General features: G+C 33.1%; 1 protein-coding gene across 4 annotated transcripts in view; it reads right to left on the reverse strand.

The window, feature by feature from the left end:
• CNOT2 (CCR4-NOT transcription complex subunit 2) overlaps positions 1-15,916 on the reverse strand; it is a 110,349-nt gene that overhangs the window by 36,225 nt on the left and 58,208 nt on the right. For 3 of the 4 annotated variants that reach the window (XM_087814542.1, XM_087814541.1, XM_087814543.1), the window contains exon 3: positions 8,822-8,944. The exons of the other annotated variant lie outside the window; for it this stretch is intronic. In XM_087814542.1, the coding sequence (XP_087670668.1) occupies positions 8,822-8,944 (123 nt within the window). The remainder of the gene's footprint in view (positions 1-8,821; positions 8,945-15,916) is intronic. 4 annotated transcript variants of the gene reach the window in all.

Below are 15,916 nucleotides of genomic sequence, written 5' to 3' on the forward strand. Positions count from 1 at the left end.
TTCCCCACAAAGAATTGGGCAGACACAGACCACATTAGGGAAACTAGGAGAAATATTTACACAACAGAGGCTTAAGTACACATTTCATGCTATTTTTATATCAAAATTGAGTTATTTTAATTTTTCTAAAATTCAATAGTTTTATACATGTGTAGTTTCAAATTAATGATACACACCAGATTCTTCTGAGATAGAGCTGAGTTACATACTACTTTAAAACATCAGTATTTAAATAAAGTAACAAATTTTCTTTAAAAAGCATCAAATCTTATAAATATTCCTTCTCAAATCCAGAGGGTATACAATCTGAACAAACTGAAAAATACACATTTTATACCTGATCAAATCCTTTTGTTAGGTACAACTGTTATGACTATTACCACATAACTGGGAATACTTTAAGCACATTAGAGGTTAATTTCTAAGTTGCAGGAAGAAGATAATAGAAAATGTATAATATATTAAGAAGCTTTAATTGGTGACAGAAGGTCAAAGGTTTATATGAATTGCTTAACAGTCATGGTTTTCTGATATCATTATAAGCTATATATGAAAGTAAAAGAGTACAGCTGCTTCCAAAGGCTTCAAGAATGCATGATTTAGAGTAATCTGTCAATGTAAACATTTTAGAATGAACCACTTAAAACTATACTTTTCCGCCTGGCCGGGCGTGGCTCAGTGGTTAAGCGTCGACCTACGATCCAGGCGTTCGGGGTTCGATTCCCGGTCAGGGCACATGCCCGGGTTGCGGGCTGCAGCCTATCAGTGACTCTCTCATCACTGATGTTTCTATCTCTCTCCCTCTCCTTTCCTCTCTCTGAAATCAATAAAAGATATATTTAAATAAATAAATAAAACTATACTTTTCCCAGAAATTTATGTTTAGTGAATACGTAACTCCTAAGAGCAGACACTTTAGTCTACATTCTCACAAAGATTATACATCCACAAGTGAGTTATAGGTGTGCCAAGATAGGAGCCCTCTCGGCATTGGGAGGCTAAGTAGGGATCGGCATTGGGAGGCTAAGTAGGGAGGCACAGCATGAACAGAGGCAGCATAAGTATAACTTCCTGGGCTAAATACTTGAGACCAAGAGCAGTAGAATGATCCACTTAGCAGAGTGACATATATAAATATTATCATTTTCTCTATGTGTGAGTACACGAAGGAGGTTCGGAAACACTGCTTTACAAGAATATAAAAATAGTTTGTTAAATTTTCAAAACATCCATGTAAAGTAAGCCTTGATCAGCTATACAGATGTTAAAATGACTGCCTCAAAATGCGTAAAAAATGCAAATAGTTTCTCATAAAATCAATCTATGTATTTTGAAACTCTGAAAGAATGCTTCATGAAATATAACAGTGCTAAAAACAGATTTAAAACAATGAGGGAATGTGAATGGGATAGAAATGTTATTTATGAGGGCAAATAAAATGCATACGAAGTGTACTCTGGCACAGCAATAACTACAATAAACAAAAAAACAAATTTTATATATTTTAAATCGCTGAAAATTGATATATAAAGATAAATTTCTTAGAAAGATATAAAACTTTAGATCAAGAGACACATTACAATAAGGAATGCTGCAGAAAGAGGCCAGCTTTGGAGTCAGAAAAAAATCCGGGTTTGAATCCTAGTTCTGCCACTTACCTATGGCAGATCTGGGTCTCTGTTCCCTTCCTGTAGGATGGAAATAACACTACCTACCTCATAAAGATGAAGTGAAGATTAAAGAAGATATGGAACATAATAAGTGCTCAATAAATAGTAGCAGCAGCTGCTAATAATGTCTTCCTCCCAAGGCAGGACTGTTATTAACAGTAACCAAAGGGGCACTCAGCCTTTGGGAAATTTTTTTAATAGTACCCTAAGTTTATATTAATTTTTGCCTAAGAAGCTATAGAAAGAAGTTTATCCACACAAATTCCAGTTAAAAAAAGGACTAGAACTTGTGTTCTTAGAGGGGGAAATTGTAGAAAAGATCAAATATCACAGAATCAGTAGACTATTGAAACCAACAAGTAGGTTACCGTGTTCCCAGTCTAAAACCATCTAACAATTATACTTTTCCTCATTTCTCAGTCTGTAATATACACTGCAGTCAAACAACAACAAAACCAGGAAGCAGCTAGAACTAGTAATGTGATTCAAGTTATTTCCTTGACCCAACAAAAAGCTCCTTTATTCTTTGTTTAACATATAGAATGTCAAAGAAATCAACAGATTAGAAACTTTTTAAAAAATTATTTCCAGTTACTAGATAAAACTCTGAAATCCACGACCAAAAAGAAGTCTAAAAATTTTTGTTTAAAAAAAATGTATATTTGAAAACTTAATAATAGGCAAATCTGTCTCCTGCCAGCAATCCATAACAGCAAAGAAGTAGTAATTATTCTACACCACTTGGGTTTCTCAATAGCGACCACCTCTCATAATTTTTCTCTCCAATAAATGTACCTTCAACTACAAACCCTATTTCAAGAAACATTAAAATCAGTTAGGTCAAGAAATTATTGTCTACATAAGAAATGACCCAAAATACAACAAAGTTTTGTTAAATAAAACTTTCCTGAACACAAAAGCAATTAAAAAATAGTTTTAAAATGTTTTAAAAATTCATTGTACAATATCCTTAAAGGTATGGTGATAATAATACCTAGAGTGTTGTTATTCCAGGATAAAAACAATAAAGAAATATGCCTTTCACTGTACCATATCTACAAGCAGAAAAAGAAACAAAGAAAAAGTTCTAAATATAGATAGAACCTGAAAAACATTTAAAATTAAAAATAGTATGGTTAAAAGAAACAAAAAACACTGAAGTCAGAATGAAATCTAGCAAACAGGCAGGCAGGCAGGCAGGCAGGCAGGCACGCACGCACACACACACACACACACACAATGAAATACATTAAAAAGATCAAAAGAAGGGACAAAGGAAGGACCAGACAGAAAAATAAATCACAAGATCTGATATCTTATGAATCAGATAACCAACAACAAATTATGAGTTTACTAGGTATTTCAAGTAATTTTGATTAAAACGTTAAATTTTCAAAAAACTTTAAAGTACGACATATGCTGAAATAGTCAATAATAATTGTCAAATTAATTCCTATTAAACATTTAACATTCAAATTCTTTACTACAAAAGTATGAAAATGAACATTTTATAATAATATGTTATCTAAATTTTAGGACAGAACCAAAGTACAAATTTACAGAAAGGCATATGACTGACTCAAGGAATGTTCACATTTTTAAAGGCTCTTAATATGCATTGATAAACTATTTTCTAGAAAAACTGTGTTAATTATATTTGCACAGCATTTACTTCAATATTCCCTTAGATACTGGATCTTCTTCCACTAAAAGAGAAACGAACAAACTCCTTGCTAGTATGATAGGAAGAAAGTGGTATTTTATGAATATAAATTATTGTTAGTAGTAGTGTTTTATTGAGATAAAACACTTTGTAATCATTTTTGTAGAAATATCAAAATTTGATGTATCTTATAAGTTTATTATTTTAACTCCCTTTGATAAGTAGGTTTTTATGTTTAAAATACTTAGTTTGAAAATTAGGTGAATTATCAATGAACATAAGTTTTAGAACATTCCCTTCATATGATTTGACATTTAATTCCAATTTCTTTACAGTATAGTCCTACATATTTACATTTAACTTACCGCTTTTATATAAAAACAACACACTTACATGCATTCATATTTTCTATTAAAAGTTTTAAAGATGATGTTTGAGATTTTTAGGTAAATAATCGTATCTTCTGCAAATAATGTTAATTGTTATTTTTCAATATCAACTTTCCTTCCCTTTCTTTAATAAAGATTCACTGAGAGCCTACTATGTCCTATGCATTATTATAGAACACAGCAGTAAACTAGACAGGGAAAGTGTCTGCCCTAGTTAAACTTAAATTCTAGTGGAGTAGGCAGGATGATAAACAATAAGTACTTTCAGGCAGAGACAGGTGCTATAATTGTTAAAATGCAGTAAAGAATTTAGAAAGATACAGTGGAAGTAGTGCTGATAGTACACAAAAGTCTACTCAGGAAGAGTGATCAGAGAGGTCTCTCAGATAAGATATTTTAGCAGATAACCTGGATGGAGGGAGACAGAGAGAACCATGTGAAGATCTGAAAAATGAAAGTGCTAAGAACCTGAGATATAGAGAATTCAATGAGAACAGACAGCAGGACTCCAGTATTTAGTTAAATACTAATCATGAGGATGGTAACAAAAATGATGATAGAAGTTATCCTTATTTTATACCAGATTTTAATGATATATTGATTACTAATTGGCCCAAGAGAAAGCATACTTGCTATAACTGCTGCAGGCTAACACAAGTATGAAAGCTAGGTATGAGTTCAAAATGGTTGCTGTTTGTCAAAATGAGGAAGTAGCCTACTCCTATCAGTTTTAAGTTTTTAAAAATAAAGAACAGGTGTCACATTTCATATCCTTACAGCATATATTAAAGGGAAAAGAGGTTCCTGCAAATTTGTCTTCTAAAATGATTATGCTTAAGAATCATCAAATGAGTGCAAAGACTCATTAAACTAGAAAAGATGTTAGCAATTAAAATACAAATATGTATTTTTTAAATTCTAAATTGCTTAGATTTTATTACCCCCAGAGTTGTCTGTTACATGTCTTATATGAATGCTTTTCATTTTCTGTAGTCTACATAAAGAAAATAATTATAATAAAAAAAGAAATCAAGCCCATATCTGCCTATGATTTAATCTTGGAAAACATTTAAGCAACATATCTGTAATATTTACAAAACTAATTCTGTATTTCAAAACAGCAAATTCAGCATTCTACAGGAAGACACATACTGGACAGGCACATCTTGAAATAAAAGGTCTTGGAAAGTAAGAAGTAGGCCTAAAGTATTTATTTAGTATTTACTATCCATCTTCTAAATGGTTTGCATAGTTATTCATTCAAACCACCCATGAATCTCATTCTATTTCTATTTTATAGATGAGAAAAAAGACACACACAGAGACAGTAACTTGCCCAAGGACACATAGCTAGTAAAGCATGTGACTGAGATATAAACTCTCATAGGATTTCCAGAGTCCACATTCCCAATCAACAAAAACTAATAAAAGAGTTTTGTAAGGCAGTACAAAATCAAAATCAGATAGTTTGATTGTATATATACAATCAATAAAAACCAATCAGAAAAATACAATAAAAATGGTCACCATAAAACCCTACTTATTAAGAGGCATAAAGAATATCAGGAATAAAAAACAGACATTCTTCTGAAAGAAGATAAACATGAGTATAAATGTGCAATAGTAAAAAACATTTTTATAAAGGATGGGAAAGACCTTACCTGACTAAGATGTGAAAATTGCCTATAAATTACAACTATGTTGTAGTTCTGCCATAGAATCAGTGACAAACAGAACAAAAGAGTTTAGTAAAAGGCCTGAGAATACATCAGACATTGGAATATAATAAGGAAAAAATTTCACTTAGCCATAAATGAATGGTCTAATCCAGGGGAGGCCAAATTACTGAATGCAGGCTAAATCCAGCATATTGCTTATATATGTAGAGTGCATGAACCAAAAATGTTTTTAAAAATATTTTAAATAGTTATATAAATGCCTATTTAATAAGTTAATCTCTTGGCACACAAAACCTAAAATATTTACTATCTGGTCATTTATGGAAAAGTTTTCTGAATGGTGATATAATTATATATGGTGTAGGGACAACTGGATACTAAGGGTAAGTGGGAATCTGGCACCATAAAATGCATGCCTTAAACCAAAATACATTTCTAATGAACATAAGTTATATGTGAAGAATGAAGCACAGAAGTACTAGAACAAAGTAACTTGGGAAAAGTCTAGTATGATCTCAAAAACAATGGAGGAGAAAAAAAGACTGATGAATCAAATTCAGTAAAAAAGATAAATATTTTCTATTTAGAAAACTATAAACTAAATTGAGAGCAAAATACTGAGAAAATATTTGTAACAAATGGCAATGGTATTAATCTTAGTATATAAAAAACACCAACAAATGAACAAGACATTGTCTCAACAGAGAAACAGAAAACAGGTAATCCACAAAGGAAGAAATACAAATGGCCAGTAACTACATGGAAAAGATACATCGCTCTGTGTGTGTGCATGTGTTTAATTTAGCAATGTTTTACTGTACATTAAGACAGGAAGTTTCTTTTATCTACTGGCAAAGACTTAAAGGTAATAGCTGGTATTCCTGAGGGAATGGAGAGTGCTGATGAAAGTAAAAATTGCTACAAGTTTTCCAATGGAAAATATGTCAGTGAGATATAAGTAACATTTTTAAAATAAAAGTATTTAAAGCATAAATTAAAATTTTATCAATAAATTATTCCTCACTGTCAACATTATGGGTAACTACTTTTCTTCCCCCCATGCATATTTTCTAACATGTGTACTATTTTATAATAATAATTTAGAAAGTGTCAGCAACAGCAAAAATTTATAAGTAGCTACTATATATTATTATTTTCATTTTACAAATGAGAAAACTGAGGCTTGGAGAAGTTCTTGCTAATAGACAAAGCCAAGATCCAAATGCATAACTCTACTGCTATGTCTTATTACCTTCTTAATTAACTACTCAGAAAGTTTTATGAATTAATTCATTCTGTATTAGTTCTGTGACAAACAACTAGACTGGAATGCTAACCAATATATGTGAGTATGAGAGTGGATGTAAAGAATTCTGACTGAAAACCTTGCTCTCTAGAAGACAGGCATCTCTATTTTTCATTCTCTTCACATACTTTATTTCAGATTTGGTTAGAAAGTTTCCTATCTTCCTAATTGGAATAAATGCTTTTCATCAATAAATAACATTCCATTGCCACTTTTTCATCAAACTTAACTTATGCTAATCACAGTAACACACATGGATTAGTTTTATAGTTTCTGCAGTGATGCTACCAGAAAAACATCCCAAATTCTTTAACTATTAAGATCAATACTAAAACACAGTAACTTATGTAAAATGTAATTCCATTATAATTTATAGCAAATAGCTAGAGCAGTAATATAACAGAAAATTAATTAGGTAACATTATTCTGAGTTATTAAACTATACACTAATTATAAAGAAAGCCACCACAGGCATAGTTTGAAAAAAGCCCTAATAATGCAATTGATAGTTTGTTGCCAAAATGACATATTTTTCAAATACAAATAAAGGGAATTACAGCAAAACAGAGGGGAAATTTTTAAAAGCCCACTGAAATCCTAACTTAAACCTAGGTCAATTTGTGAAATTCTAAAAGAAACAGGAAGTGTCTACTAATGATAAACTTTAATGAAAAAATGGAAGCATGTGTTACATATCTTAGAATTTTATAACTGTTTATTTAAATACCACTAAGAATCGTATTAGGTTAATAACTAGAGTAGATTACACAGATAGAAAAATTAGGAATAGCAAGTTTATAATGGGGGAAAAAAGTACAAAGTACAAGAATGCAACTGGTTTTACTAAGTAGATAGCAGGTCCTCATATAATGTCATTACATTATAACACTGGTGAGGGGGAAAACAATCAATTCCCAGTGGGGACCACTGAATGTATGGAGTCTGCACATTCTCCCATGTCTGTATGGGTTTTCTCCGGGTACTCTGGTATCCTCTCATATCCCAAAGACATTAATGTTAGGTTCACTGGAGTGTCTAAACTGTCCTGGTCTGAGTGAGTATGGGTGTACATGTATATAAGGGCACCCTATAATACAGTGGCATCCTGTCCAGGGTTGGGTCCTGCCTGCCTTGAGTCCTGAGCTGCCAGAATGGCTCTGGCCACTTTTGACCCTGATTTAGAATAAACAGGTTGGAAAATAATTCTCTTACTTGTTTTTATTAATCTTTCTTAAATGTATATATAGCTCATATTTGTTTCAATATTTAACATTAGAAGTATTTGGAGGACTTTAGAAGGATGGTGATGTTTCTGTTACCAAATATGCTGTAGGAGCTTAACTTTTGTTTATATCAGTTAGCTTATGGTAAAATTGATTTTGTTACATGTCATTTTGCTTAAAGTTGCAGTTTCCAAGAACCTGCTGATGACGTTAAGTGAAGACTTACTATACAGTGTATAATTTAAAGTAGTTTACCAGAATTTAAAAATAGCAATTGAATTCATTTAAAGTATTTTATCAATTTGCTAATTATGACCCAACTAGGTCTTAAATCCTTTCATTCCAAAGGGGAATTCTAAACTACTAGCCTTCCAAAGTACTTAACTCACACCTCTATATGACTTCCATGTTTTGAATACAGTTCCTCAAAAATTTTTCTATTATAGTATCCCCACAACTGAACATTGGAGAAATGCTATTTCTATCTGAGGCCTAGGATTATAGACAGATTACAAAGCAATGGTAAAGTTTCATTGAGGCCTGCCATTATATCTTGAAATCTGTGCAAATCTTTCTATTCTATATGGATGTTTTAATATAAAATAAGTTACTTTGCAAATTAAAAAAAAAAAAATTGATCTTGAAGCAATACCATGTTTACCCCATGTCTTTGAGTACTTCCTACCATATCCCAACTTGAGAATCATAGAACATTTTGTCTCCCATTAGAATGTAAGCTCATCATCTTTGTATACCAGGGCCTAGAAATGTGCCTAAAACACAGTCATTCAACCAAAAGACAGTATGCTGCAGTTCATACAATGCTTTTCAGGAATCACAGAGAGACAGGCATACACTGCTGAGTAAACACAATGTAACTGATTAACTTACATCTTTTTCTGACCGATGTGGAAACATAGAAGACTGGCTGTAGTACATATTTTCGTCATGGTAGTCACTGTCGACCCCCTCTACAAACTTCTTTCTTGAAGCACCAAACATGCTGTTTGTCACCTAAACAAAAATATTGCTTTTATCAAGAATAATATTTTGGAAAATGTCAAGCTTTACCTTACTCTTATGTGGAACCCAAAAGAGAAGGAGGCATTGCTAAGATGAAGAAACAGATCAATTAAGGGCTACTGGGACACGTTAGACAGTCATAAATCTGACTGTAACAACATAGTATTAAATGTTTACTTCCAGGCCCTAAAAGTAAGAGGAGAAATGTAAAGTTTGTCTTATATAATAATTCCCCTTAAAGGAAATAAATATCACTTATTCTTGAAGAAAAAAAGCAACCCCAAGTATAATTTTCTTATAAAGATTTTTTTTTTAAATTAAGTTTAGGTTTAATTATTCAAAATCATCACATGCATCTTCAGTATTAGTGTCTCTGTAAACACTATAGTTACTTATTAAATTATCTGTTTTTCAGAGCATATGATCTTCACTTACAATCTGAGTTTATTAAGATATAGTGCTTTCTGAGTGAGTGTGCAATGACACACAGGGAATTTTATCTGAAGCCACAGTACTCACTCATATAATATTGTAGGATAGTTTTTTCATTCACCATCCTGGTGTAAATTTACAATCTCCATTACATAACCTGCTTACTCTTTTGCTTCTTAAGTCATTACAACATCCAACACTAGCAATTTTGAGCCCACACCAAAATAAATATTTACTAAATCTGTGTTACTTTTTACTTTTTTTTTTAAAGGTTACTGCTATAAAATTTCCAAAGCTGGCAACTGAGGTTATTTAGGTCAATGTGTAAACTGAAATGTCACGATAGGAGAGATTTATAAAGACCTGATACACGGTGACCACATCTTTCCACAAAAATTTTGGGAAAAATATCAAATTTGATATCTGTCTTATACACTGATTACAAATAAGGGTATTTTCTTTGACTATACATAAGAAATAAACAATTTCTTTTAGTTCTCATTTCAAAATGAAACACTGTAGTTACTATTATTTATCAGTAAGTATGGTGAACTAATATGATGTAGACTTTAAAAGCAAGTTGATGTGCAGGTTTGTTGAAAGCACTCATGCTATTTAATTTAATAATTGCTTTATATCTCAAGTTCCCTGTTAAAACTGTAGAAAACTCAAATATTTATGTTTTGGGGGCTATTCATCTCTTTAGGTGTGAAATAGAGAGATTTAAATATATATATATATACATATTTTAATCCTCACCAGAGGATATTTTTTCCATTGCTTTTCAGAGAAAGTGTGTGTGTGGGGGGGGGGGGGGGGAGAGATAGAGAAACGTCGACGTGAGAGAGACATATCGATTGGATGCCTCCCGCATGCACCCTGACCGAGGCTGGGGATCAATCCTGCAACTGAAGTACATACTCTTGACCAGAATCAAACCCAAGACCCTTCAGTCCAAGGGCTGATGCTCTAACCACTGAGCCAAACTGGCTAGGGCCAAAAAGATAATTTTTAAAGGGTTTATTAATTTGTTAGAACATATTTATTCTCCCTTGGGCAGTGGACTCCCTTGGTGAATATCATGAAAGCTCTTCTATAATTCTAAATGTAATTTCAGGGATTAGGATCCCCTATGCTTATCCACTAACCTCCTAAATGGCAACTAACAGGAAAAGTAAGTATTTTTTAGTGAGTTTAATTTCAGAAAAGTAACGGAGGAAAGCACTTTATAATCTACAAATTAAGGCTCTTTACATGAGATTTTTAAATGTTTGTTTTGTAAAAGTTAAGGATACATTTAATTCTCCTTAAAGGACCATTACTATTAAATTCTATTTCTAAGGAAGGACACTGAGAAAGTGACACAAAACTTAGAGAATTCAATAAAATTCCAGGAGAGTACTAGAGTATCTCTCATTAAATTTAACACCCATAAATTAACTCAAATGGATACAAAGTAAACTCTTCTTTTGACAATTTTTGTATAACATTTATCTTCAAAACCAATTACAGACTCCCAGAATTCCAAAATTGAAGTTAACTGTACAGAATAAAAAACTTCATGCTAATATTGTGCTACTGTTCTACTGTTCTGAAAACAAAACTAAACATATGAAGTGCCCCATACAAAGGAAAACGGTGGGGGAGGGGGACGTGGATGCAGGGAGGGGGAGGGATTCAATGGGGAAAAAAAGAGGGATATCTGTAAAACTTTCAACTATAAAGTTAAAAAACAAACAAAAAAAAGGAAAACGGAAATGTTCCTTTTCCATCAATATCAGCTTTTCTCAGACTCAGTTTGTTTGTGTGTGCCAGAGAGAGAAAACACAGATACACAGAAATTCATTTTTCTTTTACGTGCTAAATCACACATCAGTAAAAATACTAATTATTCTTACATGACTTATGGGGGAAGAGAGAGGTAAGAGTGTAATACTCTGTTCTCCAAATGCAAGCCCCAGTCCAGGTACTGAGATGAAACAAAGAATTTTCTAATCCATGGCAAAATCAGAAAGAAAGAAAGAAAGAAAAAAAATAGACAACATAATAAGTTTTTTATGAAAGCTAGTTTAATTTAAATGGCTTGTCCTTTATTCCACATAGAATAATGAAATGGAGTAGGAAAGTTTTTAGAGTAATAGCCAGGAAGGGTGGAAATGGGAAGATAATCAAGCAGAGAAGGGAACCAACTAGGCAAAGACCTATAGGATGAGCATTCAATACAGAGGAAACAGAAGAGCAAGATCCTCAGGGGTGTGACTCAAGCAGCATGAACTTAGTGGAAAATGATAGGAAATGAAGTCAGAGATACTGGTGAGGGCCAGATCATGTTGTGCCTGGCAGGCCTGAGGGGCACTGGATTTTATTTTATGTGAGGTGGGAAGTCAAGAGAGGGTTTTGGGCCTTTGCCAGGTGACTTGGTTGGAGCATTGAATTATGCCAGAAATTGTGTTAATGAAGAGAAAAACTGGATAGATAACAGCCTCAAGTCTTGAACAGCTCACAGTCTAGCTAGGAAACAGGCCTATAAATAAACAATTAAAAATAAAAATCTATATAGGCTTTGGGAACACAAATAAGGAAATATCTAACTTTGAAAAAACAGACGGAAAGATTTTACTATTATAAAACAAGCAATGTTTTGGTGAGCAAAGCCTTGATAAAAAAGAAAATACAAGTGTGTGGGGTGGGAGCAAATTTCAGCATGAGACAGCAGCACAAGTACTCAGAAGTGAAAGAAAGCCCGCCCAGCCAGGCGTGGCTCAGTGGTTGAGCGTTGACCGAGGATCCAGGCATTTGGAGTTCGATTCCCGGTCAGGGCACATGCCCGGGTTGCAGGCTCGATCACTGACTCTCTCTCTCTCATCATTGATGTTTCTGTCTCTCTCTCTCCCTCTCCTTTCCTCTCTCTGAAATCAATAAAGATATATTAACAAAAAAACAAAAAAAATGAGAGAAAGCCCAAGAAACAGAACTTTTCAATATAGCCAACATGGAAGGTGTCTGTAAGGACAGTGATAGCTGGTAAAGAAGTGGGCTGCACTTTTGCTAGGTTAAAAGAGGGCAAGAGTATTGACAGGAAAACCAGGTACAAAAATCTAAGTGATGAACTAAGTGAGACTTCCCTTGACTAACACTTTATTATGGTGCCATTATTAATAACTACTACATCGACTTTGTCACTTTCCTGTTCTCATCTATTGTTCATTTCCCCTACCTACAGGATACAGACCAAGATTCCTGAGATCATCACCTTAAAAACGACTTTGCAGCAGCAATCATCTCAAAATCCAACACAAACCTTATGCCTCAGCTTAATTTGGGTTATTCCTAGTTGTTCCTATTCATGATCTCTGAAAAATGCCATACGTAACTGCTGTGATCTTCATAAACTGAAAGTCAAGCTGATCAGACTAACTCTAAATATTTATTGAAATTATCCATACCTTTCCATCTGTCACTTCCCAGCATCTCCAATATCCTTAGAACAGTTCTTTATCCATTCTTATTCCCTTTATCTCTACTTTTCCATATCAAAGTGAATTTTTAAAATAAAAATTTAATTGTCATGGTCCTGCTGATTGAAAAGCTTCAGCAGCTTGCCAAATCAGTAACAACATTTACAAGGTCCTAGGTAGCCTCTTTGACATAACTCTCTCCACAGGTCCCCTACCACCACTAAATTGCTGCCACACCTTTAGTTACCAAACACAAGTTCTTTTCCACCTCAGGGCTTTTGCATAATCCTGATATCTCTCCTTAGAATGCTCTTTCTCCCATTCTTTGAAACTTTCACATTAACTTAGGACACCTGATTTATAGTCATTGAAAATACTTTTTCATAACTATAATCACACTATATAGTAAGAAATAACTCTTCTTGATCACTTACTGTGTGCCAGGCAATATATTCTAAATGTTTTAAAATGTATTTACTCATGTAATCCTCATAATTTACTTAGCCTTCCCCCTTTATCCACAGGGGGTATGTTCCAAGACCCCCAATGGATGCCTGAAACTTTGGATAGTACCAAAACCTATATATACCATGTTTTTTTCCTATACATACATACCTGTGATAAAGTTTAATTTATAAGTTAGACACAGTAAGAGATTAACAATAACATAATAAAATAGGACAATTAAATAATGTACTGTAATAAAAGTTATGTAAATATAGTGTGATCTGTCTCTCCTCCTCCACCCCCTAACTAATCTGATAACCATGATGGCTACGATGTGACTAATGGTCAGGTAGCATATACAGTGTGGATATGCTGGACAAAGTGATAATTCATGTCCTAGGAAGGATGGAATGAGACAGCCTGAGATTTCATTATGCTACTCATAACAGTGTGCAATTTATAATTTATAAATTGTTTATTTCTGAAATTTTCCATTTAATATTTCCTGACTATGGCTGACCTGGGTAACTGAAACCACAGAAAACAAAACTGTGGATAAGGAGGGACTACTAATTATGTAATTATTCGTGCATTAATAATATGTAGATTACTTATGTAATCTTCGTGCATTCATATATGTAGTCCTCATTTTTAGATGAGAAACCTTGAGAACCAGAAGATGGGTATATTGCCCAAGGTTCCATATCTGATATGGATGTGAAACCAGACAATCTGTTAGCAAGTCCCCCTCTTTAGCCACTATAGTGACTCCCACACATGCAACTAATAGCGTAATGCATGTATTCTTCCCAAACTGTAAGCTTCATGATGAGAGAAGCAGTAAGGGGTAAAAGAGGGGGGAAAGGACAGGGCTTATTTTGTGGTGAACAATGGTAAGTAGAAGATGCCACAATTAAATATTTGTGCATGTTAAAAAGATCTCTATAGTAGAAGAATGAGAATGGACGGACTAGAAGTATATAAAACAAAAGCCAGTCTCTATCTGACTGTATCTATTTTAGAAAAACATAAATCAATTATCTTTTAAATTGTGCTGGGAAAAAAAACACTAAAACACTATTACACCAATTAAAAGTAACTACTGTTTCCATATTCCACATGAACTAATATGTTTGAGTTCTTTCTAAATATAGAGAACATAATCTAATCCTTCAAGGAATTGGATTATAACAAAACACTAAATTTCATTATAAGCTACTGAAATAGATATTGTAGCATTAAATATGTAGGATACATTTAAAAACTGGGTTAGCCCGGCCGGGCGTGGCTCCGCAGTTGAGCGTCGACCTAGGATCCAGGCGATCGAGGTTCGATTCCCGGTCAGGGCACATGCCTGGGTTGCAGGCTCGATCAATGACTCATCATTGATGTTTCTATCTCTCTCTCTCCCTCTCCTTTCCTCTCTCTGAAATCAATAAAGATATATTTAAAAATAAATAAATAAATAAATAATAAAAACTGGGTGAAAAGAACAACAAATCCCTAAGGCAACTTTTCCTTATGGATTCTCTAACGCAGCCAGGAGTTTTACTGTTAACACACTGACACATGTGAACCATAATAAAATCAACTATTTCACAACATTAAAATATGAACACTTTTCCATACACAATTTTTTCACTTCTAGCAAAAGAGTTTGTATACTCACCTTGTATTATCAAGGATAAAGTACCAACATACAGTATATGTGTAGGCTGCATTGTTCCTTTCTTACTCTTTCCTAATAAAGATTTTACTCTGGTTAAATAGAGAATTTGACTTACTGCTTACTTTTCCCTCATCAGCAAACATTTCACATACACATACACACATTCTCTGTTGTCTACAAAGTAGGCAGAAACCAATTAATAAAAATTACAGCCAACTACCATTAACATTTATCTGCTTTCATCAAGATGTAGTCAATCAGCTTTTGAAACAAATCATGAGAAGCCATAATATCTGAAGATAATCAGGCATTTTTATTATTGCCCTTTAGAGGGAATGGCTGATATGTCATCTCACTAAGAGACTGTTCAAATTCTATGGAACTAGTATATTTCTATTTCAAATATTAAAAACCACAATCTAAAAATATTTATAACCCAAGGAATTTTTGTTTTGGTAGTATTTTTTAGGTGTTAGGATTCTGAGCTACCAAACATGTTTCATAACTAATTTTATTTCATTACAGAAACATATTTTAAAAAAAGAAATGGGCTTAAGTAAAAAAGAAAAGGGCACATACAGTGGATAGATAAAAAATCCAGTTTCTCAAAGAACAAAGAACTTAAAATCTGGAAATCTTTAGAAAAAGAACAAATGATCTTTCTCTCCTTACGTAAGAACCTTATTACTCTTGAAGTCCTACTAGTTCTAGAATACTGTAGCTTGATATTTACAATATGATAAATGTACAATGGATAGTTTATGAATCTGCTTAGAATGGATTTAAGAAAAGTGAAGGTTTACAGTTTAAAGGTTGAATATCTAAATTCATCAACTTGAATTGATAGCATGGAAATAAAAGCAAGTTATTTCATACTTTTAGCAAATGCAGAATGCCCAATAAATGAGCAATTAAAGCCTTAATACATACTAAAAATGCAGTTAACAGGTGGATGCA

This window comes from Miniopterus natalensis, chromosome 2 (genome assembly GCF_054644295.1).
Source record: "Miniopterus natalensis isolate mMinNat1 chromosome 2, mMinNat1.hap1, whole genome shotgun sequence".
NCBI lineage: Eukaryota > Metazoa > Chordata > Mammalia > Chiroptera > Miniopteridae > Miniopterus > Miniopterus natalensis.